Source organism: Lucilia sericata, unplaced genomic scaffold (genome assembly GCF_015586225.1).
Source record: "Lucilia sericata isolate MDLA Ls3-8-SP2 unplaced genomic scaffold, ASM1558622v1 Contig000111F_arrow, whole genome shotgun sequence".
In the NCBI taxonomy this organism is placed as follows: Eukaryota; Metazoa; Arthropoda; class Insecta; order Diptera; family Calliphoridae; genus Lucilia; species Lucilia sericata.
This window is the reverse complement of record NW_023994143.1, coordinates 156757-178435: the sequence shown is the minus strand read 5'-3', so window position 1 is coordinate 178435 and position 21679 is coordinate 156757. Positions and strand designations below refer to the sequence as shown.

General features: G+C 26.1%; 2 protein-coding genes across 3 annotated transcripts in view; both read left to right on the top strand.

The window, feature by feature from the left end:
- The window catches only part of LOC119600366 (E3 ubiquitin-protein ligase MARCHF5), a 32292-nt gene extending 12106 nt beyond the window's left edge, over positions 1 to 20186 (top strand). The window contains exon 4 of the transcript XR_005231139.1: positions 20055 to 20186. The gene's annotated coding sequence lies outside the window, so the exon portion shown is untranslated. The remainder of the gene's footprint in view (positions 1 to 20054) is intronic.
- Positions 882 to 21483, top strand: LOC119600368 (vitellogenin-A2). Of its 2 annotated transcripts, none has more exons than XM_037950537.1 (3): positions 882 to 1053; positions 3815 to 4290; positions 20055 to 21483. In XM_037950537.1, exons 2-3 carry the CDS (start codon positions 4009 to 4011, stop codon positions 20211 to 20213), a joined length of 441 nt encoding a protein of 146 aa, XP_037806465.1. In that variant the 5' UTR covers positions 882 to 1053; positions 3815 to 4008; the 3' UTR covers positions 20214 to 21483. The 2 variants fall into 2 exon arrangements, with proteins under 2 accessions (XP_037806465.1, XP_037806464.1); XM_037950536.1 differs by having other exon boundaries at positions 884 to 1397.
- The last annotated feature ends 196 nt before the right edge of the window (positions 21484 to 21679 follow it).

Sequence of the window (21679 nt, the reverse complement as noted above, 5' to 3'; positions counted from 1 at the left end):
GTTAGTTAGTTAGTTAGTTAGTTAGTTAGTTAGTTAGTTAGTTAGTTAGTTAGTTAGTTAGTTAGTTAGTTAGTTAGTTAGTTAGTTAGTTAGTTAGTTAGTTAGTTAGTTAGTTAGTTAGTTAGTTAGTTAGTTAGTTAGTTAGTTAGTTAGTTAGTTAGTTAGTTAGTTAGTTAGTTAGTTAGTTAGTTAGTTAGTTAGTTAGTTAGTTAGTTAGTTAGTTAGTTAGTGTAGTTAGTTAGTTAGTTAGTTAGTTGTTTTGTTAGTTAGTTAGTTATGTTTAGTAGTTAGTTAGTTAGTTAGTTAGTTAGTTAGTTAGTTAGTTAGTATTGGCGTTAGTTAGTTAGTTAGTTAGTTAGTTAGTTAGTTAGTTAGTTAGTTCTTCTTTCGTAGTTAGTTAGTTAGTTAGTTTCGTTCTAGTTTATGTTTCGTAGTTAGTTAGTTAGTTTCGTTAGTTAGTTCGTTAGTTAGTTGTTAGTTCGTTAGGTTCGTTCGTTCGTTATTAGTTTTTCGTTCGTTAGTTAGTTCGTTAGTTCGTTTCGTGTTATGTTCGTCTTGTTATTCGTTTTCTTAGTTGTTCGTTAGGTTCGTTAGTTTCGTTTTGTTCGGTTGGTTGTTAGTTAGTTAGTTCGTTCCGTTCGTTCGTTTTTCGTTGTTTCGTTCGTTAGTTAGTTATTGTTTTTCGTAAATCTTACTGTAAATATCACTTGAACAATTTCTAGAAATTTTAAGCTTAACATCTCATATTGATGGAGTGTATGTCATATTTTCGAGCTCACTGTACAAATAAAACAACAATAAGAAAATCAACAGAAATATAAAAAAAAATATAAAACGAGGTAACAATACAATCAACAACACAACGAAAAACCGTTCGCATTTAGAGTGCAACTCAACAACAGCAGAAATCAGTTATTGTGGTCTTCGTCGTTTGACGGTGTCATTCATAAAAGTGCTTTTGCTACGAACGGATACGGTTACTTTACTCGTACAATTTTACAAGTCGAAAAAAAAAAAACAAACAAACAAACAATCCAACCGATATCGCGAAGAGTGAGAATAAGAAAATACAAAAGCAAAATTTAAAAATTAACTAAATTAAATAATAAAAAATATATTCATAAAATTAAAAAAATAACGAAAAAAAAAAACTAAAACAACAACAAAGATTTGAAAATAAAGTTAAAAAATTGTTTATACCTATAAAATACTATAGTGAACTAAACTTGTTGGTTGGCCGGGTTGTCTGTGGCCTGGCTTAAACTCTATTAACTTGACTTATAACTTACAATTTAAGTGTTTTTTGTTGCTGTTGTTGTTATTCTGTTAGACAACAAACAAATAATAAAATATACAACAACAAACACATGGTGGCTCTGTGTGAGAAGGATTTTTTGGTTGGTTTTTAAATAAAATTCGATTAAACACAAAAACAACAACTAAAACTTGGCATCATGAAATGAACTTTAGACTATAAACTGATTCTTTAAACCAATATTTTAAGAGCAAAAAAAGCTACAACATAAAATACATTAGTTTTTTTTCATGATTCTTAACTCAATGTATTGGCAGATGAATTGTAAATAATATTATAAATAATTTTTATTAAAAAAAGATAAAAATATACACAATCTGTTAAATAAATAAAAAAAATTTAAATTTAAAGAAAATATTAGAATTTTTGTAATACATACTGATTAGTTTGTACCGTTCGAATAATTTCCAAAAACAGTTAAGTTGCGTTTAAACCTATCAAATATTTGCCAAAAAATTACTTGACCCTTAAAACCCGACATTTTGATTTTTAATTTTTATTTATTTAGACAAACATAATATTTCTTATAAAAATCATGAAAAAATATTAAAAATTGTGGTTACCTATGTGTTTTTCGTCAAATATTTGATACCTTTAGAAATCAGTCCAAAATAATAAATTCAGAGAAAACTAAAATTTCTCTTTAGTAACTATATTTATATTCAGAAAGGGTCTTCATATAGAATATATGATTAAGAATGAACGAATCTTATTAAAATATGAAAAGTGATTTCTATTTTAACAAATTTTCGAAAAGAGGCCCTATATACATAGAATCAGTTTCTATCTATCAATGGTTCATTTCAAAATGAATTCAGAGTAGTTTTGTATTGTATTGGAGGGAGGTAGATTCATATAGGACTGCGATATAATTGAATAAATAACATAAGTATTAGTATACGCACAATTGGGACGAACGACGAATTTTTCGGAACGAATATTCATTCGTCGTCAGAAATAGAACACACTTGGATATATGAAAATGTACACAATTATAGCGTATGACGAAATTCGTCGTACGTAACGAACTATGCGATAGGTTTATTTCTATTTCTTACGCAGACGAACGACGAATCAATTGGGGAAAATTGTTTTAAAACCGGTTGTGAGTACGGCTAATGACAATACAATATTATGTTCAAATATTCGAAATTATATTCGAAAATTCGAAGTTATGTTCGAAAAATTTTTTATGCTCTTAAAATAATCTCTGGGTCATAAAAACTAAAAATAAAATTTTCGAAAATTCGAACTTAAGTTCGAAAAATTTTTAAAGCCATTAAAACCAGTTCTCGTGGCCCGAATTGTCTGAAATTTGGCAGTATGGAGTCACTTGATGACACTACAATGCTATGTTGAAATATTTAAAATAAAGTTTGAAAATTCGAAGTAATGTTCGAAAAAATTTTGAAGCTGTTAAAATAATCTCAAAATTGGCAATATTCACAAAAATATAATTTTAGTTCTTTTCGAGTCCAATTTCTTACATTTTCTAATTTCGAAATAATGTTCGAATAAATTTTAAAGCTGTTAAAATTATCTCAAAATCGTGGAGATTCACAAAAATATAATTTTTGTTGCATTTTCTTACTTTTTCCAATTTCGAATAAACAAATTTTGAAACGAATTCGCAGTACGAATAATTTGATTGTGTTCCATTCGACGAATTTACGCAACGAATTTTTGTCGACTAGTTCGTCGTGCTATACGAAATTCGTCGTTCGTCCCAATTGTGCGTATACCATATTATGTACAAAATTACGAACTATATGACGAACAACTATGGCTATTGAACTCACATTCTTGTTGGACGAATGAATGATGCGAAAAGAATGGCGCATCCCGATTTAAGTTTACTTACTGACAGAACTATTTGAACGCTAAAATTCTAGTAATAATATGAATACTATTTCATTCTTTGGGTGTTGAAATATTTGATGAAATAAATGAAAGTGCTATTGCACGTGGTTGACTGAACAGTCGATCGACAGACTGACTGAATAAAGTATTTGTTTGATTATTGAAATAAAAGAATTAGGTAAATTAATAAATAAATAATTTATAAAACTCTTTTGTTAAGAAACAAATAAAAGCAAAAATGTTTGCTTTTTAAAAACTATTCAAATTCAATGAATTAAAAATAAAACAAAGAAATTGCTCTTTTATTAAACAGACTAATTTCTGCCAAAATAATTTTAAATAAAATAAAAGAAATTTAGAAAACACAGTTTTAAATGTAAAGAAAGTTTATTCGAGAAACTAAAAAAAAAACACTAAAATTTACACAAATTTTTTGTAAGTGTAAACTTAAAGAAATTTGTTTAATAAAAATATAATACATTTTTTATGAAAACAAATATTAAAATAAACTTTTCGAGTGTGAAATCTAATAATAAAAATAACAATAATAATAAATTTTATTTAATAAAAAAGTTTAACTAAGTACAAACATTATATCCTGTGTACAGGTTTCATAAACATTTTTATTATTTTTTTTAGAACATAAATTTTTTTCATTAAAAAAACAACTTTTTCCATGAGCGTAAAAAGTAAATAAATACAAAAAAAAACTTTTTGTTTTGCAATTTTGAGATTTGATTTTTGTTTTTGTTAAAAAAAAAAACATTATTAACAATATAATAAACAATAAAAAGTAAAATAAAACAACAACATCGAAAAAAAGTTAAATAAATATGAGCAATACAATGACCGCTCATGAACCCATAAACTACTTGGATAGCATCCTTAACGAAGAGGAGAAACGCTGTGAGTACAGTCATCAATGGCGCAATTTCACCATATCACGTTCAGGTCGCTTTAAATCAAAAAACAAACATCGTAATGCTGTCGATGGTAAAATGTTTGATCATACAGCAGGCACAACATCTAATACATCATCATCTTCATCATCGGTAGCTTCAGCAGCAATGGGAACTTCATCAGCTTATAGTACATCCTCCTTAGATAAGGATAAGGTGAGTAGGTTAATTTATTTTAGAAATTTGATATCTTAGGGTATTAGGGAAATAAAACAGTTGATCTATATTTAAATAATTTTGTATACATAATGATATTATTAACTTCATTACCATTAGCATTTGAAGCAGAGATGGTAAATGTATTACTATGTGAAATAGAAGTGGCTCCGGTAGGTTAGTTGATAGTGTTCTAGTCAGTTATTCTGTAGGTAATTGGTTAAATTCCCACCAGAGACTTTGTGAGTGATCTAGTATTTCTTCGTATTTGACGTAAATTAGAACTATGGGGTCAAAATTGAAACATAATTATTTATTTTATCATTCCGTTTGAAAGACCTTAAAATATCGGTCATAAACTCTATTGTAGCCACTTATACAATTCTAAAACAATTTTACTATGCCCGTCCAACTGGTCACGATAAGGTTCAGAGGTGAGGGTAGGAGGTCGAGGTTGATCTGAAATATATCGGTCAAGAAGAAAAGAATGCATAACAAAGTGTTTGGCCATCTACTTTCTAAAAATAAGCCAATATGCGATAGAGATTAGGCAAAGGAAGCTAAAAGGTTCAAAGTCCCACTGATTTGTTTAATATGTGTCCAAAGGAAACAATTTGGATTCAAGATACAGAACTAAGTGTTTGTCAATTATGCGTGTAAAAACGAGAAGTCTATATTTATTCAGATACATATCTTGTCTAATACTACCAAAATATCAATTTTCTAAAAATGTGGGGAGTAGCCGACTATATAATACTCTACTCCAGAGAGTATTTTAACATTTTTTACCTTAACTCTGAAATATTTTTTGACAAAAAAGTGATATTCCGAAAGACGGGTATATGGGGGCAAGGGTTAAATGAAGAATTTCATCGTGATACTTGTGTTTCTAAGTGACTTTTAAGCCATTTTCTGAAGGGTACTTTATATGGGAGCTAGGGTCAAAGGAGACCCGATCATCCAGTACATTTCCAGTATCATTTAGACTTATACAAAAGAAGTTGTGCCAATTTTTGTGGAGAAACTAGTACAAAATTATTATAATGACTGTTTATATCGAAATATATAATAATTAATGAGTTTACGAGTCCGCCTTTTAAATTTCCGAATAGTACCCTTCATTTGGGTAATTGAATTTATTCCATAGTGGACCGAAGTCTACAGAATTATAAAGAAATTACTTGTTATACTATTCACAGTTATAGTTATTCTTCAAGTTAAGACAATTTTCGTATGAGAACTTTCAATATATCTTAAAGTTAAAAAATAACTACACATTGTGAAAATGGTGATTAAAACTGTTATTAAAAATAAACTGATTCTCTGAAAGAGGATGCGTGTATGAAGCCTAGGAGGGATTTGTGGACTGATATTACCTATTTTCAATAACAAACAAAATGGATCAATACAAATTTCTGGAAGCTCCGCCGTTAAGGCCCTACAACGTTTTAGAGATCATTAAAAAAATTACCCAGAATTGATGGTAGTATACTTTTGTGGGTTTACGGGATGTTCTACGACAACACAGACATGATATGCAATTTTAAAAATATATAAATATGTATGCAATTTCTATCAAAATTGCAAACTTCAATGTAAATAGAGACAAGATATTTTTATTGAAACTTGTATTGATACCTTTATAACAACGATATTGTACGATATTTGAATACTGATATTTATACCGATAAACTCTTTTCAGTATCGATATCAATAGCGCTATTCAATTTTAAACGGTATTTAATTGATAACGGTATTAATGACGATATCAATTACAGGCCCGATAGTTGACTAGGTATATTTTTTCGGATTTGGATCTAACCTTGATAGATCCAATTACCCAACCCTGATCTGAAATATATAAATATATGCAAGTTTTTTAGTATTACAGTGATTTTAGTGATACTGTGACTCAATGTGACATACTAGATACATACATAAGTATGTAAGTAAATGTCAAAGGTTATATTTAAAAAAACATATATTTTAATAATTTTTAAAGCTATGAATTATTAGACTTGATATACCCAATTGTCCAACCCTGATCTGATATATATACAAATTTGTTATATAAAATTGATGACTTGTTTGTTCAAGTTTTTTAGTATTTTATACAGTTCGTTCATTCGTACGTTTCGTTTCTTTGTTTCGAAATAAAAGGGAGTTTTTAAAATAAAATTCAAACATACAAACAAACATTTTATTCATACATATTTACGCTTTATATTTTTTTTATATATAAATACACATGCATATTTATATGGCTTCTGTTAAAAATATATATTTTTTTATTTTAATTTAGTTTTGTACGAAAAAAATTAAAAAAAAACAACAACTCCAAGTCACAACTTAAAACTGACTCATATTTTTTCTTAGTTTTTTGTTTGTTTTTGTATTTTTATTTCTTTAAGACTGTTTGGAGACATTATTATTAATTATAATAGACCTAAATAAGTTTCGATAAAGTTGGCAAAAAATTATAATTTGTTGTTGGTTTTTTTTAATCATATTAAACTTTTTCCTATTACCACTAATGTTGTTGTTTCTATTTTCGATATTTTGTATGATCTTGAAATACATATTTATACATATATATGTAGATATATTTTAATTTAGGTAACGAAAAATGTTTTGTGATTCTTTAATTATGTGTTTAGTAGTTAAGAATACAGTGGGTGTTAGAATTATGTATACACTTAGTTAAATTAAGTGTTATAAATATAGTAATTTCGTAATTTTAATTATAAAATGTAATTTCTATAATAATAAAGATAAAAGATAAACGGCTGTATTTATAAAAACTTATTTTAGGTTTATTAAACAATTTTAGGCAAAATTCAGGAAAATCGTATTTATAAACGTGAAATAGCTTAAAACACCTTCAATAAACCATTGACAATTAGAAGAATTTTATTGTAGGCTCGACCCTTCTTTAAGCCAAGAATAACTTGATTTTTAACAATTTTTTTCTCAGATAAAGATTTTTCCGGTAATTTTAGGTTGATTGCGAAAAGTAATTATGGTTTCTTTTAAAATAAAATCTAAAAATTCTAATTTTAACGTTTACAAATTTGTAAATAAAATCCCAGAAAATTTTTAAACGATTATATTTTGAGGAAAAAACTCAAATCTAGGCATTATTGGATTAATGCATGAATATTTGACAATATTCCAATTGTCCAGTACTATTTTTAAGCAATTTGGAAATGCCCGTCTGTCAACCAAATGATGGACAAAATCATTTGATTTGGCTTTTTCAAAGTTTGTTGGTTAAATATAATGCCATAAAGTAATTAACCATGTAAATTACCTATATTGATTAGTGTTATACTAATGCAAAATATATTCGCCGGCATTAAAATTAGTCAAATATCAAAGAAATTTATCAATATTTGCAAAAATTTATCAAAAATTACAAGGAAAATAAGTAAAAATAAGAAAATGTGTCATAGTGATGTATATTTTGTCGCAAAATATCCGTTATTCGGATACTTTTAATAATAATTAGAAATTATATGTTATATTTATACATCTGAACTAAATAGACATTTATTAAAACCATATATATATTTATTTTTCTTAAAAGTTTGTTTTTATTGTCAAAAATCTATTATAAACAAAAATATGAAATTAAGAAAACCGAATCAACGATTATTTTATCCTAATTGTACGCAACACTAACACATAAAATGACAGCCATATTGTACAGTGCTGCCAACTTAAACATAAATCAGCACAATAGTTAATATACGTTTATTATTTGTTTATGAATATCACAATTTTATTAACGGTTTTTAAGGCTAAAGTGTGCTTTAGCCTTAAATACAAGCGAAAATCTTTGGCCCTCAAGGAAAAAAAAAATCTTTAGAAATTTTATTTTCCCATTTCTGCTTGTAGGAGAACGTTCTCAAATTGTATTGAACTGATTTATACAATAAGTGGGTATATTTTGTCGATATTTACTATTTTTGGTAAAAGTGAGTTTATGATTTTAATTAGTTGTATATTACCTTTAACGCTTTCATTTATTCAGTATAATTTTATCACAGAAATACATCAAATAATAACAAAAAAAAAAGTTTTTTTTTTTTTTTTGTTACTGAAAAACTCAAATTTTGCAATTATTTAAAACGCAATATTTGAGTCAAGTTAAAATAATATTATTAAATAAAATGTTTGTTTTGTTAATTTATTTACTTTTTGTCTTCTTTTTGTTGTTGTTGTTGTTTCTAACAAAGAAATATAAAATCCTATTTAACAATTACCTTAAATAAACTTTAATACTCATAACGTACTTATTGGAGCAATAAATTTATGAAAATTAAATAAAAAATATAACTAAGATAATGCAATTTATATAATACCCTACAATATTTTCTTATTATAGTCAAAAGGATTTTTGGAATTTTTTTAAATCAAATTCTTTTCCAATCGAAAGAGGAATTATTCCTATTTTTCTTCTTAAATAAAGGTCTTCAAACAACTTCAAACATTCAAAGTGGAAATGATATTTATTCAAAGTTATTGTTTTCCTCAAATTTTAATCAATTTATTATATTAAGTAGTAAGGTTGGCAAATAGAATTTTAAAATTTTACAAATCCGCATTAAAAATTGTACTTTTTTGATTCCAATTGTACCAAATACAATTCAAAATTAAAGGTGGAAGTACATAACACGCGTTGAGGCGGCAACACGTTTTACGCTTTTCAAAATTTTCGCGCTTTACAAGCTGCAAGTTACACACCACGCGTCATTTTGTTCTTTCTTTAAATGTTTTCTTAAGACTATTATAGTATACGCACAATTGGGACGAACGACGAATTTTTCGGAACGAATATTCGTCGTCAGAAATAGAACACACTTGGGTATATGAAAATGTACACAATCATAGCGTATGACGAAATTCGTCGTACGTAACAACCTATGCGATAGGTTTATTTCTATTTCTTACGCAGGCGAACGACGAATTAATTGGGGAAAATTGTTTTAAAACCAATTCCGGTAGCCCGAATTTGCCGAAATTTGGCGGTTGTGAGTACAGCTAATGACAATACAATATTATGTTCGAATATTCGAAAATTCGAAGTTATGTTCGAAAAATTTTTTATGCTCTTAAAATAATCTCTGGGTCATAAAAACTAAAAATAAAATTTTCGAAAATTTGAACTTAAGTTCGAAAAAATTTTAAAGCCATTAAAACCAGTTCTCGTATACCGAATTGTCTGAAATTGGGCAGTCTGGAGTACACTTGATGACACTACAATGCTATGTTGGAATATTTAAAATTAAGTTCGAAAATTCGAAGTAATGTTCGAAAAAATTTTGAAGCTGTTAAAATAATCTCAAAATTGCGGATATTCACAAAAATATAATTTTAGTTCTTTTCGAGGCCAATTTCTTACATTTTCTAATTTCGAAATAATGTTCGAATAAATTTTAAAGCAGTTAAAATTATCTCAAAATCGTGGAGATTCACAAAAATGTAATTTTTGTTCCTTTTTCTTACTTTTTCCAATTTCGAACAAACAAATTTTGAAACGAATTCGCAGTACGAATAATTTGATTGTGTTCCATTCGACGAATTTACGCAACGAATTTTTGTCGAAGAGTTCGTCGTGCTATACGAAATTCGTCGTTCGTTCCAATTGTGCGTATACCATTACTGTTTTAAAAATCAAAAATTTAGGTTTTTGTTTATTTTTTAATATTTTTCTTTCATTGTTGGTAAAATTTATTTCATTTTAGTTTATTCTTATTCTACACAAAACAAAATACAACCCTGATCAGCTGCCGACGCGTCAAAAGTTGCTGAACTTTTCGCGGCAGACGCGTTACGAGCTACAGTTTGTAATTTGTTAAATGAAAATATACTATTTTAACTTTTTTTTGACAGAAGCCTATAACGCGCTGCCGTGTACAACGCGTGTTGTGTACTTTCGCCTTAATAGTTCATTTGTATTAGCCCATAGATTAGTCTAGTCTAATAGTCCATTTGGTCCCCAGATTCGTCAATGGACTAGATAGTCTATTGCCATCATATGGACTAGCCAATAGAGACAGTAGACTAATCTATATAAATTAGACAATTGACTACTACTATACAAAAGCCTATAGATTAGATATTAGAGTAGTGTATTGACTAGTTTACAGAATAGAATGTTTATTAGTCCACATATTCATAGAGTAGTCTGTAAACTAGATAATTGAATAGTCTGTAGAATAGACTTTTTTAGTGATATTTTAAATTTTTAGTGAAATATTACACTTTTAGCGAAATTTTAAATTTTTAGTGAATTTCTGGTAAAATTTTGAATTTGTAATGAAATTTTAAGTAAAATTTCACCTTTCTTGTAATTTTTAAATTAAAAATGAAATTTAGAATTTTTGGTAAAATTTCAAATTCCAATAAAATTTAGAATTTTTGTAAAAATTTAGTGAAATTCTGAAATTTTAGTGTAAATTAAAAAATTCTAGCGAAATTTTTAGTGAAATTCTGAATTTTTGTGAAATTTGGAATTTATAGTGAAATTTTTAGTTTCTGGTGAACATTTCAATTTCTAGAGTGTGAGTTTTTAGTGAAATTTCCAATTTTTGGTGAAAATTCAAAAATTTACAATATTGATAAATGTTTAGATTTTACTATTGAAACATTTGAGTATAACAGTTTTTTCTATGGAATAATTTGCGTATAACAGATTTTTCTATTGAAAAATTTCCTTATAACAGATTTTTCTATAGAAAATTTTTCGTATAACAGATTTTATTATAGAAACATGTTAGTATAAACCTTTTTTCTATAGAAAAATTTGCTTATAACAGATTTTTCTATAGAAAAATGTCTGTATCATGGAATTTTCTTAAAAAAATTGCGTATAACAGATTTTTTATAAAAAATTTCTGTATAACTGAATTTTCTATAGAAAAATTGAAAAATCTGTTATACAGAAATATAGAAAATTTCGTTATACTGAAATTTTCTATATTTCTGTATAACAGATTTTTCTATAAAAATTTTTTCGTATAACAGATTTTATTATAGAAACATTTTAGTTTACCAGGTTTTTCTATAGAAAAATTTCCGTATGACATATTTTTCTATAGAAAAATTTCCGAATAATAGATTTTTCTATAGAAAAATGTCCGTATAATAGATTTTTCTATAGAAAAATTTCCGTATAATAGATTTTTCTATAGAAAAATTTCCGTATAATAGATTTTTCTATAGAAAAATTTCCGTATAATAGATTTTTCTATAGAAAAATTTCCGTATAATAGATTTTTCTATAGAAAAATTTCCGTATAATAGATTTTTCTATAGAAATATTTCCGTATAATAAATTTTTCTATAGAAAAATTTCCGTATAATAGATTTTTCTATAGAAAAATTTCCGTATAACAGATTTTTCTATAGAAAAGATTCGCGTATAACAGATTTCCTATAAAACATTTTGCGTAAAACTGATTTTCTATAGAAAAATTTTTCATATAATAGTTTTTTACATAGAAAAGGAATCCTAGAGAAGTAATCTCGTTGTTAAAAGTTATTACTGCTCGCAAAAATATTCACTACCTGGTAAGGGGTTAAAATGGTAAAATTTACTTACACAATAACATTTTAAGTCATTATTTCAACTCGGTACTTAACACAATCGCTTATAAGTATTTAGAGAAATCAGTGAATGTAAATATATATATATATATTTACGGAGAAGCTGACTAATGAATTAGAAAGTATTTATGTATATAACACATTATTAATAAGACGTTATTAAACTACTTCTGTGTAATAAGGACGATATATAGTGGTCATTGAAATGTATATTAAGTGGTTACAATTACAAGTCATTATCAAGTTTTTGCTAGGAAATTGTGTAATGGGAGTTATACCCCAAAAGCGGATTTTATGTCGAACTTATATATTTCTTTCACAGAGTGTAATCAATAAGGTAACTAGTTCTAACTTAATTTCCCTAAACATTTAGAAAATTGAACTTCTGACAACAAACAAGATTGAAATTGATGTTGTGTTACAAATACTCTTTCTCTCTATACATACATCTCTTATTCACTGAACATCTGTTCGTGGGTGTAACAAACACCTATGGCAAACTTATACTACCAGGATACGAAACAGTATGCCTCGTTAAATACTTATAATAAAGTGCAAAAAAAAAGTGATTGTACTTGTACCAAGTAACCATTACACACAAAAATTGAAACCGGTATTACAAACATTTAGTGGCGTCTGCTTTGTTGGCTGTAAAATGAAAACAAAAGTAATAGTTATTTTATTTATAATTTAAATTTATAGTGATTCAACTTAAACGGAAATCAAATCAACAAAAAACAATACATGATTCATTTTAATTTAAACAGAATATTAGATTTAATAAATAATACATTTATGTAAAAGTCAAACAATAACAAAAAAATATGCTTAATGCAATATGATGAATTTTGTGGCAGCAAGGAAAAAGTGCATATTTCAATGCAAATCTTAAAATTGCATTTTTTAAATCATTATGACTAACATACTGCACTTAAATAATTAAATAAATCGGTGCAGATATATCGCGAAAGTTTCTCCCCGTTGATATTATTTTGAATCAACTATTGTTAATGAATATTTTGTGGAACATTCATGAACGAGAACAGAATTATCTAATACCCCGTTCACACGGTGCAATTCACGCCCTCATTCATCATTCAACCTCCAATTACGTACTGAATGACATGATTCGCCATACAAAATTTCAGCAGAGAAAAAAACAACATGGCGATGAACTGTCAAAACGAATTACGAATGTGTCGTAGAAACGGCTTAATTGGCTATTGTCATTCAGAGGCCGAATTAAGTAATTCAACTGCTCGTGTGAACTTGATATAAGGTTTCTTCCTTTTAGAATCTTTCTTAAAAGTACATTTCTTTTATTTTATCATGTCATTGAATTTTATTATATAAAATAATAACATTTAATGATTTTTGTCACTTAAGTTTTATCAATTTGAAATGTTGTGATTTATTCGTTTTTTTGCAAAAACAACTGCCAAAAAGTGACAGTTTATCAGTTGCACAAATCAGAACATTTCGGCACTTTTTTCCTTAATGTTTGTTTGCACCACATAACCTTTGATATTTATTTTTATCGAGAATAATAAAATATTGTGTTTTAGTAGAATGTCTGATAATTTTTATATAAAATTTTTAATTTAAAGATGTTGCATGTCATTCTGCTTTTTTTTTTTTTTTTTTGTTAAACGTTAAAATTTGAAAATTTGTTTCCCTAAAGGGAAGGGTATTAAATTAATACCATGTATAACCACAATTGCAAAATTGATCGTGGCTACTGGTTCTAGTTGCAACACACTCCCTAGAGGGGGCTTGACACTATTTTATGGACTGTGTTAATTAACCTCTAGTCTAAGACCATTTTGAGAAAAATTATTATTTTTTACTTTAAAATAATAAAGAACATCTGTCAACTAATTTTATTTTTATTTGCAATTTTTATAAGTTTAAGTACTCAAATACTCGTAATCTAGTATTTTTATTTCGAAATTTACGAATTACTTTCTTCATTTTCTTAACAAATAATAAAAATTATTTTATTTTTAAAATAAACGAAATGTCAACAAATAAAACTTGTCGAGATTACTGAAGGTGACACATATTTTAACAACAACACTCACAAAATAATTATAACAAAAATTAAAAATCTTATCAGAAGTGCATTAAAAAAATCAGATAATCTAAATTTTGTTGGTACCCTAGTTAAAACATTGTACTAAGTACTTGCTCTCTTATAAACGATTACGAATTTTAGATTACTAAAGCGTGAAGTGCTGGAGTACTAAATCGTAAACAACAAAAACCATTGTCACTTTTTCGAGTGCCTTGCCATTACTGGGCCTGGCGTTTTTTAATGTTTTTTCAAAATATATTAGAGAATAATCCATCATATTTGAGATTTTTAAAATAAATTGTTTAATTATGTTGACAAGTTGTCCGATTTTTAAAATGTTATCGATAGATAGATAGTCTAAATACAAATACCCTTTTCTTTTTGGAATAATACTGAAATTATCAATAAATATTGAGTTAATAACTTAATACTCACAATATTGAATATTACATACTTCAATTACAAGTATTTTAAATTTATTGATAACTATTTCAAAATACTTTAAACTTAAGTTGTTAAGTACTAAACTAGTCAAGTTTTTACAAAATTGAACATTTAAAAAAAATTAATTGAAAATTTAAAAAAAAAAAAAATTAATTGAAAATTTAAAAAATTAAATAGGCTAATGCAGTGTTATTTGTAACTCTACTAATGACTAGTTTTTGATGCTTTTTCGTTTTCTAAGTGGTATTTTTTATGGAAAGTATGGAGGCATATTAATTTCTCTCGAATTGCCAAATACTCCGAAAATATTTGTTTAAAGCAAAATAGCTAAAATAATTATTTCAGCAAATTTTAAGATCAAAAATATAAAAAGCAAAATATAATTTCTTTTCCTAATGATACAAAAATTAACCGGAAAAGGCCGAAAGAAAAAAAAAAAGAGGAGTATATTCGCCTTTGTTTAATCTTATATACCCTTCGCCATAGTGGGTTTTAAAAAAGTTTATAAAATTTCAATTTATTTTACATTTTTCCAACTATACCATTACTTAAACAAAACAACAATTTACGCCAAACGAAACAAAACACAAAAAAAGAAAAGAAAATACGAAAAGCAATAATACCAACACACATCCAAACATACGTTTTCTTACAATAAGCAATGTTTTTGTTGTTTTTTTGTCAAATCATATAAAAAATTGTATTGTTTCGAGGAAATTTACAAAAGTTGTCTCAGATGTTTGCTCATATCTTCGTTATTTTTGGACGGATTTGGCTGATTTCTCAAAAACATGTCTGACAGAATTATTGCAGTTTTGGATCCCGAAAATATCTAGGGTTTTCGGAAAATTTATTTCAACGGACGAACGGACAGACATGCAGACGGACGGACATTGCTTAATCGACTCCGCTGAATATTATGGTGTAGGGCTTGTTTTAGTTGAAAAGAATAGGTCCAATAACCCTTATGGATGTTCCAATTAGGGTTCTATAGTTGAAACGAAAAGTCGACTTTTCGATTTTTTGCATTTAGCTGCATTTCATTTCGATTTTTCGACTTTTTTCATTTAATTAAAAGTCGACTTTTAGACTTTTAATGTTTTATAAATAGTCGAATTTTTTCGAATTGTTCCGAATTTTAACTTTTTCCGACTTTTCGACTATATTTTTACTTTTTTCAAGTCTTTCCGAGTTTTTGACTTTTTTCAAATTTTTTACTATTTTGACTTTTTTTCTACTATTATAGAGTTTTCGACTTTTTTTCGACTTTGTTCGATTTTTTACGACTTTTTTTTAATTTTGGACCATTTTCGACTTTCTTCTACTTTTTACGACTTTTCCACTTTCCGACTTTTATTTACAAAGTCGACTTTCCGACTTTTTTCATAGACGATAATCGAGTTATCGACTTTTTTGGAACAAAATAGTCGACTTCGACTTTTTTCAACAAAAAGTCGATTGTTCGATTATTCGAAAGTCGTTTTATAGAACCATAGTTCCAATGGCTATATAACATTATGATAAAAAAATGTAGATTTCAAGAACACAATCAATCCAAAAACTCATCAATTATGGAAAGTACATGGATAAGTTATGGATTATGTCATAAATGAAATATCCTTCTCATCTAGGTAAAGGTTATACCAATCTTCAAATATGTATTTCAATCAAATGGTGTTTTTTTAGTGCCTTCAAGGAAATTATTTTGACTTGACCCATTTAGTGAAATATTTAGTAAATATTCTTATTCAATTCGAAACGTCATATTGTGAAAATTGAAATACTTATTTGGTTTATAAAATTCAAAACAAATTGAATCGCTAGTTAGTTTTTTTGATCTCAAAGAGCCCTGTTATTAAGAAGACATGTTTAGCGATGTTCCTAAATTTCATTACAGTAATCTAAACAATTAATTTTATTGTATATTTATAATCTTAATCGTGTACTAAATATCTATTAAATTCTTAAATAATATTTTTTCAAATTAGTTTTGAATGTCACGTCTTTCTACACTCTATAGTTTTGGTACTTTTTTTGTTGTAATTTTCCATTACATTTTATTTTTAATTCTTATCACCCAATAAACCAAACGATATTATAACGATATCGAAACGATATCACTTAGGTGATAAAAAATATCATAAGTGATAGTCGTTCTCGTATCGAGAACGATAGTATTTACGTACTAAATGGTACCTTTCCTTATGATATCGTATTTCCATAAAATTATGATATCGTTTTCGCTATCATAATTTCCAAAAATAATGATAGTGTAATCGCCTTTTTCAGTTTTTTTTTCTGTATGCTCTTTTATTCTTAAAATTTCATTTAAAACGCTATTTAACTTAATATTTCGCTATTATACATATAAAAAAGTCTGAAAAGGGAAGGATTGCATTCATTTGTACATATTTACATACATACATTAATACATATTTTAAAGTAATCATATTTTTCATCACATTATGCATTGTCTTGCAAATACCTGAAACTTTTCAAAATTGCATACATGTCAACTTACCACAAAACTGAAGTATCGAACGAAATTCGCGTATTTATTTGGATTATTTATCAATCATTTAGTTGATTTTATTTTAATATCCTTTTAGTTTTCTTATGTTCGAAAATTTTTATTGAAATTATTTTTATGTTTGAAGTTTTTTTCAAATGTTTGTATTTTCTTAATTTTTTTATTGGAAACAAAATAATATAAAACGATATTATAATAATATCGTTTTAAATAATGAAATATGATATCATAATCGCCCTTTAAAAGCAATACCGTTTTCGCTATCATATCGTTCTTTGGTTTATTGGGCAGTACCTATGAGTTTGTGTAGTAAGAACATGTAAACTTCCGTTTTATGTTTACTTCCTTTTTTTTTTGATTCGCCCTTCTCATTATGTTTTTTTTCTTTTTTTATTTGAAAACTTAACGGCCGGCGCTCATGTCAAGTTTTTTATTTTGTAGTGATAATTAATTAATTATGTGACGTACGTAAAACATTTTATGTTTTTTTTTTTTTTTAATTTCTTCTGTAATCACTTTGTACTTTATGTCATTCAATTGTTTATATATAAGTTTTGTTTTTATTTTTTTAGTTTAATTTAAAGTTTATTTTATTGTGTTTTTATTTATTGTTTTTTTTTTTTTTTTTGTTAAGGCTTTTTTAAGCCTTTCATTATACTTGTAGATAAAATAAATACATTTATTTATAAACATTAACGTATCACTTTTTTTCTATATAAATACTTAGTTTATTTTTTTTTTTTTAATTTTTTGCAATGTACTATAGAAAAACTGAATAAATAAGTTTTCTTTAAAATTATTTTTAGCAAATAACGTCACATGTCAGTTTGATGTGATATTTTAGGCATAATGAGACCAACTAATGCAATTTTATATTACCACTAGCTATAGCCAGTGTGCTTTGCTACCCTTAAAACAATATAAATTAAATACCCTATCCAAAACTATGGCAATACATGTTGTTGGAAAAAATATATAGATGGTCCATGTAGGGTATACATTAGGATATCTCAGCGTTTCAAAAACTTTCTACAATCTTTTCGAAATGGGTCTCAAAATCTACAAACGCTATGTATATCTCCAACTCACATAGGTTAAACTTAAACATATAAAAATTATGTAATCATGATTGTCTATAACTTTCAATTTGAAGTGTTTTCCCGCATATTATTTATTGTCAATTTATTTATAATAATTTTATTGCGAATATGTCTGTCTCTCTATCATTGCAATTCTTGATTTTACAATTTGTGTTTTAAGATAAAGAAAGTACACGCAAATTGTATTATTAGTTCTTTTTTTTATAAGGGACTTACCCATTTATTTCTTAGAAAATGTTTTCATTATTATTTTTATTGATTTTCAGTGTTTTGCCATTAATAAAAAGAAATGTTTTCGCAATTAATAATACAATTTTGTTAAATTGTTAAACATTTTTAAATAATAAATAAATTGTTAAATGCACTGGTCCTAGTTTTTAGGCGAGTAGGAGTGTAGAAATTTTGAAAAAAAAAAAATAACGGAAATAGTGTAAAATATATAAAATAAAATGTATTTAAAGAAATTGGAAATATAATTTCATCATTTTATGTTCTAAAGGCCTTACTCATAAACAAATGTTTATTTTATAAACGGCTTATAAATCAAATTTTGTATGGAAATTTTGTTTTATAAACCTTTTATAAAATAAAATGTTGTTTGTGGTAAAAATGAAGAATATCGTTTTAAAGCAAACCCAGGTAGCATTTTTATGAAATTTTTGATGACAATCGAGTCATTTATGACTCTTCTGCACGAGTAAAGTGATCACATATGAGCTAATTTTCTTATCAAAAATTATACTTTCGCCGGGAGACCGCTACTCTTCTAAAAGAGTGTTTTGTTTGACCCTTCTCTAATCAGTTTCGACTCATTTTAGAGGCATATAGGTGTGCTCTCCGGTAGGTTAATGTTCTAATGTGGTAGAGCGGACTAACTAACTAACTAACTAACTAACTAACTAACTAACTAACTAACAAACTAACTAACTAACTAACTAACTAACTAACTAACTAACTAACTAACTAACTAACTAACTAACTAACTAACTAACTAACTAACTAACTAACTAACTAACTAACTAACTAACTAACTAACTAACTAACTAACTAACTAACTAACTAACTATCTAACTAACTAACTAACTAACTAACTAACTAACTAACTAACTAACTAACTAACTAACTAACTAACTAACTAACTAACTAACTAACTAACTAACTAACTGACTAACTAACTAACTAACTAACTAACTAACAAACTAACTAACTAACTAACTAACTAACTAACTAACTAACTAACTAACTAACTAACTAACTAACTAACTAACTAACTAACCAACTAACTAACTAACTAACTAACTAACTAACAAACTAACTAGCTAACTAAGGGCCAATCTTTAGGTGAAAGATTAGCGGTTAAATTTAAATTAATCCTCGAAAGATGTTTTTGAGTACTCAATTAGTTAATTTTGTTTGCAAGTTTAAGCGCCCAATGGAGGTGGTTTAATCTTAAGCACGTAATGCAATAGTGTAAACAGCTGATGCAAAAAAATTAATACAATTTTTATAAATATAAACATTAAAATGTTCTATTTATTGATTAGTATAAATTATGGACACTTCAAAATACATTTTTTTGTTTTCATTAATTTTCATATTAAATTTACAATTGTCTTCTTCTTTTTTATAAAATATGCATTGTTTTGATAACAAACAGTGAAGTTTTCTGTTGTTTTGTATGGCAACACTGCGAAGTTTAATCTTGTACTCAAAAACATCAAAGGGGATTAACATAAGATTAAATTTATTTTTAGATTAACTAATCTGATTATTAATTGGCATTTGATTACCATCTCAAAAACCCGCTCTTAGAAACATTAAAACAACCAACGTCCTGTTTTTTTAATACACTATAATGAAGGGTATATAAGATTCGGTACTGCCGAATATAGAACTTTTCTTTAAAATCTATTATTATACTTAAATAAAACAAACTTTTAACATTTTTCTTTCATGAGAAATTCTTTAATTAATTGTATTTATTTCTTTCTATTTTTTTTTACAGATCTCATCACATTATGGTTCATCAACATTTGCCTCAACAAAATCCTATCAAAATCAAACCGCTTCTACAAAATCGATCTCATCATCATCATCATCGGCCAATACAAGACAACGTGACAAAATGGAAACCTATAAAAGTTACTATGAGACAAATTTATAAAGGCAAAAACAAAAATGTTCTTTAATTTTTTTTGTTGCTTAAAATATTAAAGAAAAAAAAAGAACATATAACTTAAGAGCCACACAAAAATGTTTAATAACAATGATAATTGAAATTTTGTTAGCAATTTTTACTATTTTTTTTTTATGCTACTTATTACTACTACTTATGAGAAACTCAGCGTATGAAAAAAAAGAAATTTTATGTTGAAAATCTTTTCCAATGATTAGAGAATACACATTTCTAAAATATTATGAATATTTGAGTTTTTCTTTAAATATTTTATAAACATGTTTGCTGATTTTTATTTGATTTCTTTGTTAATTTTATTTTGAATAATTTTTATAACTTTATATTGTTGGCATTAACACAATGTGTGTATTTATTAAGGCGCAGTTAGAGAATATATATTTGAAAACTATAATTATTGAAATTCAAATATAAATAATGGACTTACATACATACATATACTTACTATACATATCTATATATATTATTTGAAATAAATATATTTAGTTTAAGTAAAATTATTTAAAGTATAACTTTTTAAAATTGACCTTTAAATAGTGGGGAAATAAATTAAAAAAAAGGAAAATTTAAGGATTTTTTGAAATTTTCTTAAGGTTTCAATTGAGGTATAATAAGAACAAATTATAAAAAAAAAAAATAATATTTTGCAAATTGCAAAATGGTTTTGTAATTGATATCTTTAGCACCAAGAGATAGAAACGATTTTTAAACAATTACGATAAACTTTATTTTTGGTATAAAGTTCGGTTCCCACGATATTTGAAACTACACTTCTAAGCCACATGATTCACATGTGCTTTTTCTATAGTCTATATAACAGTTTTTTTTTCTATAGAAAATATTCTATATAACAGTATTCCCTATAGACAATTTTCATAATAATTTTATTTTCTATGGAAAATATTATGTATAACAGTTTTTCTTTTATTCTGTATAACAGTTTTTTTATAGACAAATTGTTTAGTTTTTTCTATTAAAAAGAATGTTTTAAACAAATTTCTTGTAAAGAATTCTAATGAGAAAACTATTTTGTTTTAATAATATGAAAAAGTTTCAATTATAATTCGAATGTAAGTCAGACAACAAAAAGGTCTTCTGTATCGGAAACAAATTTCAAAATCTCCATTTTAAAGGTCATCTAAATAAAGTTCAAGAATAATTGTTTTTAAACAACGAAATAAACTAAAGTTTAAAACAACAACATTATCATATGCCAAATAGCAAAAAAAAAAAAAAAAAAGCAAACTTCAAAGGGTTAATTGGTGAAAAGTACTTAAATTAAAACCTCAAAATTAAATAATAAAATAAAGTTTTAGATTGTTTTTTTTTTTCTATATTGATTATAATCATTATGATTTTTAAAAAATTAGATTTAATTTTATATAAATATTGTTAATAATAGTAAAAAAAAGGTAAAGTAACTTTACAAGTATTTT

Excerpts from the sequence above, each read along its gene's own strand:
- LOC119600368 (XM_037950537.1), top strand. The coding sequence starts at position 4,009 with ATGAGCAATACAATGACCGCTCATGAACCCATAAACTACTTGGATAGC. Across the intron at positions 4,291-20,054 it reads CCTCCTTAGATAAGGATAAG|ATCTCATCACATTATGGTTC; the intron begins GTGAGTAGGTTA and ends TTTTTTTTACAG.